Raw genomic sequence first — 6,895 nt, forward strand, 5'->3', positions numbered from 1 at the left:
AAATACAGCTAACAAAGATAAACCAAAAAAGAGGGATCTGATATTTGATGACATACAATTTCACAAGAAGATTACGAAAACCACAACTTAATTGTAAATAAATTATTATCTACTTTGTACTAAAATGTTTAATGTACATAAGTGAAAAGATATATATTAAGGATCCTAACATTTTTATATTTTGCTTGTTTTTTTGTTTAACATTTATTTATGTTTTAAAACAAAAATATACTTTCGAAAAGGTATAAGTGTGTAAGAGTATATCAAGCAAGCCTTATACAGTTGCTAGGAAACAATATGTTTGATCTATACTTGTTATATATTAAATTGCTAGAATATACATATATCTCTACTGAATCCATCAGTGACATTAAGCACAGTGACGTTTTTCTCATGTAAAATTTCGATTTATACCTTTTGTGTATATAAAATAGTATAATATACTCAAGAATATTACGTTTTTCAAATATTTTTTCAATCAAATACTGGTACCAAGAAAGAATATCAAAATGGTAAATGAAACGGAATTTTGGACTGAAATACGAAAAGACATACCGCAATATAAAAAGAAAAAACCCAGAGTTGTTCCTGCTTTTACTATTCAAGCTTTACAGGTAATATTTCAATATTATAAAAATACACTTAGATTGACATTTACCCAGATTGACATTTCTTCGTAACATACCTAGGAAAACACTGTAGTTGCAAAACCTCCTCGATATGGATTGTATAAAACACAACCATCTAAACCATCAATATTTCGCAAGTTCTATGAAGGTGGCGTTTTTCCAGTTGCATTAGAAAAGGATAATTATGGCACAAAACTTAGCTGGAAAGTTAATATTGTGGATTTAGATTTCCACCATTATTTGCCATTATTTTTTTATGGTTTAACAGAAACTGAACAGCCAATTAAATTTATAGTAGAACAAGGAATATCTGATATGTTAGAACATGGGGGTTCAAAAGTGTTACCCGTTGTACCTCAATTAATAATTCCTATTAAAAGTGATTTTCTATTTCTTACATTACATAAGTAATTTTTGAAACGTAAATTTATTTCATTTTATCAGAATGTGTTCATTATAGAAGCCTTAAATACAAAAATGCCGGAAATTATTTGTACAACTTTAAGAGCCCTTCAGAATCTTGTACGCTCGGTAGATTGTGTTGGAGAAGCTTTAGTTCCATATTTTAGGCAAATTTTGCCAGTTCTTAATTTGTTAAAAGACAGAAATGGTAAGATTTTAATTTGTTTTTATACTATCTTATGAAAATGATGAAATTCGATATTTCAGTAAATCTTGGAGAAGGTATTGACTACTCACAACAAAGAGGTGAAAACGTATCAGATATGATACAAGAAACTCTTGAATTACTTGAAATGTATGGAGGTGAAGATGCTTTTATAAATATTAAATATATGGTTCCAACATATGAATCTTGCATGATGAATTAAGTACTATTTATTTACTGTCTATTTACTAATCAGGTATGATCTTAAATTATACAATTTTAAAAATACATAAAGGGAACACCCATTATAATAAATATGATTATTTATATTATACAAAATGTTACAAAAATGTAAGAGATTATCATTATCATATACTGAATTATTCATAAATTATGTTATATCAATGTATTAACTTTATTTATATCTTTCCTGGATCCTCTTTTAATGTTACTGTCTTGTTAAAAACGAGCTATAATAAAGGAATAAAATCAGTAAAAATAATACTATTTAAGTTGACTTTCATGATCTTAATTACCTTTCCTGGTGTTGTATCAGGATCCACAGAGAAGAAACCAATGCGTTCGAACTGGAATTTTTCAAAAGGTTTTGCTGATTTTGCTAAACTTGCATCAACGTATCCAACTATTTCTTTTTTACTAACTGGATTCACATCACTTAAGAAACCATTTGGTACCTCATTAAGATCTTCAGGATTCTTATGTTTAAATCTGAAATTTACATTATATACAAGATAAAAATTATTAGAATTATCTAATATGATCAAGTCAATAACAATAAATTATTGCATTATTCAAATACTTACAAACGTTCATATAATTTAACAGATGCCAATATAGGATTTGATACCCAATGTATAAAAGCTTTAGGTTTGTTTGAATCAGAAATGGATTCTTGTGTGACAATTAAATTTATTATATTACCACTGCTATCCCTTTCTATTTCTTTAACTTTCAGTACTATTCCTACATACTTTAAACCAACAGATTGGTTTGGCGTTAAACGTCTAAAATCTTTTCCTGCGTTCTATAAATGTATAATAACATTTTTAATGAAATGACAATAAATAACATTTCCTCTATGATTGAAATTAAAAAAATTGTGTATACTTCTTTGAAATCAGATGTTTCAATATATATAACTTCATCAAAGGTAATATCATGTTGTCCTTTGTCTGGTTCATTAGGAAAATTAGGAACAGTTACTTGTATGGGATTTTCATGAGGAAAATTGCTAATGGTTATTTTTAACGGTTCTAAAACTGCCATATATCGACTTGCAGTTACATTTAAAACATCTCTAACACATGCCTCCAAGACAGATGGATCAACAACTGCTTGAGCACCAGTTACACCCATTTGAGCACAGAAGTTGTTTATAGCTTCCGATGGGAATCCTCGTCTACGAAGAGCTGTCAATGTAAATAATCTGGAAAAAATGTATGTGTACTTTATATTGATTTAACATTTTGTTTTTGAATATTACTGTAGTATAAATTTTTATGTTACATAATGTTAAAATATACCTAGGGTCGTCCCAATCAGATACAATGCCTTCCTCAATCAATTTACTAATTTTCCTTTTCGAAACAACAGTATAGTTCACATTCAACCTACCATATTCCCACTGTACCGGGCAATAAATATCTAAAGCATTACAAAGCCAATAGTATGACGATCTCCTTGATTGAAATTCTTTGGTACAAAGAGAGTGAGTTATGTTTTCTATGCTATCACATAAGCAATGAGTAAAATCATATGTTGGGTAAATACACCATTGGTCTCCTGTTCTATGGTGTGAAGCATATTTTATTCTATATGCAACTGGATCTTGTTTTCCTTCCTCTAATGTTACTTTCATGCGTAATGTAGCTTCACCTTCCTCGAGTAATCCATCTTTCATATCCTATATAGAAAAATATAAAATCAACCTAAATACCACATTCATAGTATACTTAAAATTTTTTTAAATCAGATTCCAAAATGTAATAAATTTGTCTAAAGAAAAACATAATTACATTAAATAATTGTAAACTTTCTGAAATAGGTCTATTACGCCAAGGGCTTGGTGGTGGATTGAAACCTTTTATTTCTTTGCTAGACTGATGACAAACATATGCCAAACCTTTTTGGATAAGCACAATAGCCCATTCATATAACTGTTGGAAATAATCTGAAGAATGAGTAATTTTAGCAGGTTTATAACCAAGCCATTCTACCATTTCATGTATACCAGTGAAAAACTTTTCTTCTTCTTTTTCGGGATTTGTATCATCGTAACGTAAATAACAAATTCCATCATAAGCTGCAGCATATCTATAAATTACAAACTACTGTTAACAACAATTTAAACTACTAAAGTTAAAAATTATTTATTAGGATAAAACATACCCAAAATTAATATTGATTGCTTTTGCATGACCAATATGTAAAATTCCATTAGGTTCTGGTGGAAACCTAGTTATTACTTTACCCCCTGTTGTTTTTAAATGTTCTTGAAGTAGTCTATGTGTATTTGTTGTTAGAATATACCCTTCAGTTTTATAATTCTCTCCTGGTTTATGAAAATGAACTTTAGTCTTCATTAACTCACTTATTGTATGAACACCTACTTTCTCATTTATTGATATTATACTTTTATGTTCTAATAAATAACAAGACATTAAATTATTTTTCATTGAAAAATTTTGTAATAATCAATAAAGTGTAGTCACCTTTTCTGTCCACCTCAAAAATATCAATTATTTCAAGTATTAGACGAAAACATTATTTACAAAAGTTGTGTGATTGTAAGAAAAACATGACATGGTGGCAGTAGATTCCTTACAGGTGGAGGCAGAGAGGAGATTTCGAGGTCATTTTGATTTTGTAAATGCAATGACTAATTTTTTATAGTCAAATTAGATAGAATAGCGAATTTTGAGTATAAAAGTACTAAAGTACATTCATTCTGAAATCACATTTATCACCCTACCTGAGATATTTGACTTTGTACATCCATATTTTCATTATGAAATATTTTTTTATGAAAAATATTATGTATAAAGGAACACCAAGAACACTGCAAAATATGAGGCAATGGATAACTGCAGTGCATGTTGGAATAGACCCCACAATGATAAGATGTAGAAGAGATTCAATGGTTCACAGATTACAACACTGTATCAATGTACATACTTGACACTTCAAGCCTGTTTCATAATGAAAGTAATAGAATGAAGAAAATCAAATATATCAGGAACAATAAGTTTTAAGATAAATATATAAAATAAATGTATACCTTAGTACCTAGTATACCATTTAGTACTTTTATACTCAGAATTTGCTATTTTATCTAATTTTACTATAAAAAAATAAATCATGACATTTAAAAAAATAAAGTGGACCTCAATATCTCCTCTATGCCTTCACTTGTAAAAAAAAATATTGCCAGCATGTTATGTCTTCCTTGCACCCATACAACTTTTGTAAGTAATGTTTTTATCTAATACTTGAAATAATAGATATTTGAGGTGAGCAGAACAAGTGGAACATCCTGTATAAATATACATAATTAACTTACCTTTTTCTTTCTCTGTCTTTTTTACTTTAGCTTGTTTTATTGCCTTAGGTAGGGGTGTAAGATCAGAGTCACACTTTGCACCTAACAAATCAAGCATCTGGACGTCAAATTCATTTTTTATTGCTTTTCCATCTGCCCACTTTAAAGTATTACGTACTTGTTGCATTAATAAACCAACGTTAAAATGATATCTGTAAAATTATATTTTATATCTCATATGATTTATAACATTTGCAATAATATATTAAAATATTAAGTGATTAAGTAAAATAATATATACCTTTTCTCTATTATTTCTGTTTTATGTGCACTTATAACTTTTTCTATTTCATATTCTATTTCTTCTGGTGATACAATAACACCCACACCACATTCTTTCTCAAAATTAGATATATCAATATTTTGTGTTATATTATTAAGTAAATAATTTAATGCAGCGTCTATTCTTTGAATTGTATCTAATTTTTTTTCAGCTATGTATTGAGTAAGAAATAACAATTTGTCTGCAATTTGATTCTTAATTTTTGAAGCAAGATGGTATAACAAAATTCCAACTTCAGGTGTAATAACTCCATACTTATTAGCCTACAAATATGATACATATGGTACAGCTAAATGTAATAGAACTTACATCTTGTTGAAATAGAATGAAATGAATCCATTTATAATATACTTAATTCATTGATAACATTACATTGTTAAACGACAACAACAAAAAAACGAATACTATTCAAAATATGCATATAACACATACTTAAATAATTTACTAACCTCTGTTATAGCAAGTTTTAAATTATTAGAAATTTGTTTATTTTTTAGAGTTTCTTTACATTTGTTCTCACTTAAACCAATAGATTGAAATAATTTTACATCATTTTCTGATTCCATTATCATATTTGCTTCTTCCTTTTGTGTGAAAATAGAAATGGTTCAAAAATCGGCAAATTACTTGGTTCTTATGAACATAATATACTTACTTAATGTGTAGGTTATATTGTAATAGAAAAAGAAGGGATATAATACTTATTACGAAAGTTTAGTTTAAATTTCTGTGTTCCAAAACTTATCAGCGTTATTGCTTTCTACATATATTAAGATTGTGCTTCAATCTTTTACTTTAATAACGAAAATATACGTGTCCCATCTCAAGTCTTTCTTGATGAAATACATAGAGGGACTCTCCTGCAAGAGTTTCACATTTAATACATAATAATAATTCATATTTAAATATCGTATTTGAAGATACATATGGATGATACGAAAAAATGTTTAAGATAAAAATTGCACGATATCGAGGGAGGCATATTATACTCTTGTATATTTGACCTTGTGATGACCTTTAAACGTTCTGTGAAGGTCATATTAAAGTCTTTAAATAGGCACCTGCATTTTTTATTACATATTCTTATGGCTAACATTGAGACGTTTCCAAAACACTACAAATTCGTGCCCTTCGCTCTATCCACTATCAAAATATGAAACCGGTATTAGCGTTACCCGATGTACTTATTCAAACTCACACGTCAGTACGAGACATCTGATGGTCGTCGCCTCAACTATTCAAGCTGCAAGTGTCGCTGTCCAGACAGCCAGGCCGGGGGACATTACATATGATATATTGATAATAAATAACATTTATCACAATTACTTATATAAGGTTATTCTATCATTACATTATTTTCTATCAACAAATTTAATCAAATTTATCCCTTTTAAAAATTACGAATGATTAAGTGCTATGGCCTTATTAAACTTTAGTAATTGCAACTTGATTAATGAAAAACCAATATTTAGTCTATGTTTTTCTCAAATGTAATCAAATGTAAGATTGGAGATATATTGATGTTTCATTAAACTTATTTATAATGAAACAGAGATATTATTTATAAATGAAATATATCTGCATATACATTAAAAATAAAAAATGATTGAAAGCAATGACGATGATTTACAATTATGTCCTGTGACACTTGCTGCCTTAAATGAATTTTTAAAAGAGAAAGAAGAAAGAGAAAAGCAATTAAAGCACAATTTGGAAAATCAAACTTTAGATATTGCTTTTGATGAAAACTGGGTACG

General features: G+C 28.3%; 4 protein-coding genes across 4 annotated transcripts in view; 3 read left to right on the forward strand and 1 right to left on the reverse strand.

Moving 5' to 3' along the window:
* Nucleotides 1-91, forward strand: part of LOC108578005 (DNA-directed RNA polymerase III subunit RPC1) — a 37,962-nt gene extending 37,871 nt beyond the window's left edge. The window contains exon 27 of the mRNA XM_017941249.1: nucleotides 2-91. Coding sequence (XP_017796738.1) covers nucleotides 2-91 — 90 coding nt within the window. The remainder of the gene's footprint in view (nucleotide 1) is intronic.
* A 376-nt stretch (nucleotides 92-467) lies between these two features.
* On the forward strand, nucleotides 468-1,459 carry LOC108578020 (parkin coregulated gene protein homolog). The gene is made up of 4 exons (XM_017941265.1): nucleotides 468-614; nucleotides 690-1,008; nucleotides 1,090-1,239; nucleotides 1,299-1,459. The coding sequence occupies exons 1-4, from the start codon at nucleotides 510-512 to the stop codon at nucleotides 1,457-1,459; spliced, it is 735 nt and encodes a 244-aa protein (XP_017796754.1). The 5' UTR covers nucleotides 468-509.
* Nucleotides 1,460-1,655: 196 nt separating this feature from the next.
* LOC108578013 (probable glutamine--tRNA ligase) lies at nucleotides 1,656-5,710 on the reverse strand. Its single transcript, XM_017941258.1, has 10 exons — nucleotides 5,588-5,710; nucleotides 5,097-5,401; nucleotides 4,817-5,007; nucleotides 3,646-3,898; nucleotides 3,273-3,570; nucleotides 2,781-3,160; nucleotides 2,365-2,683; nucleotides 2,061-2,281; nucleotides 1,773-1,965; nucleotides 1,656-1,706 (listed from the first exon to the last, which is right to left on the reverse strand). Exons 1-10 carry the CDS (start codon nucleotides 5,708-5,710, stop codon nucleotides 1,656-1,658), a joined length of 2,334 nt encoding a protein of 777 aa, XP_017796747.1.
* A 1,030-nt stretch (nucleotides 5,711-6,740) lies between these two features.
* Nucleotides 6,741-6,895, forward strand: part of LOC108578006 (protein-lysine N-methyltransferase n6amt2) — a 10,662-nt gene continuing 10,507 nt past the window's right edge. Inside the window, exon 1 of the mRNA XM_017941250.1 lies at nucleotides 6,741-6,890. Coding sequence (XP_017796739.1) covers nucleotides 6,741-6,890 — 150 coding nt within the window. The remainder of the gene's footprint in view (nucleotides 6,891-6,895) is intronic.

Source organism: Habropoda laboriosa, unplaced genomic scaffold (genome assembly GCF_001263275.1).
Source record: "Habropoda laboriosa isolate 0110345459 unplaced genomic scaffold, ASM126327v1 scaffold983, whole genome shotgun sequence".
NCBI lineage: Eukaryota > Metazoa > Arthropoda > Insecta > Hymenoptera > Apidae > Habropoda > Habropoda laboriosa.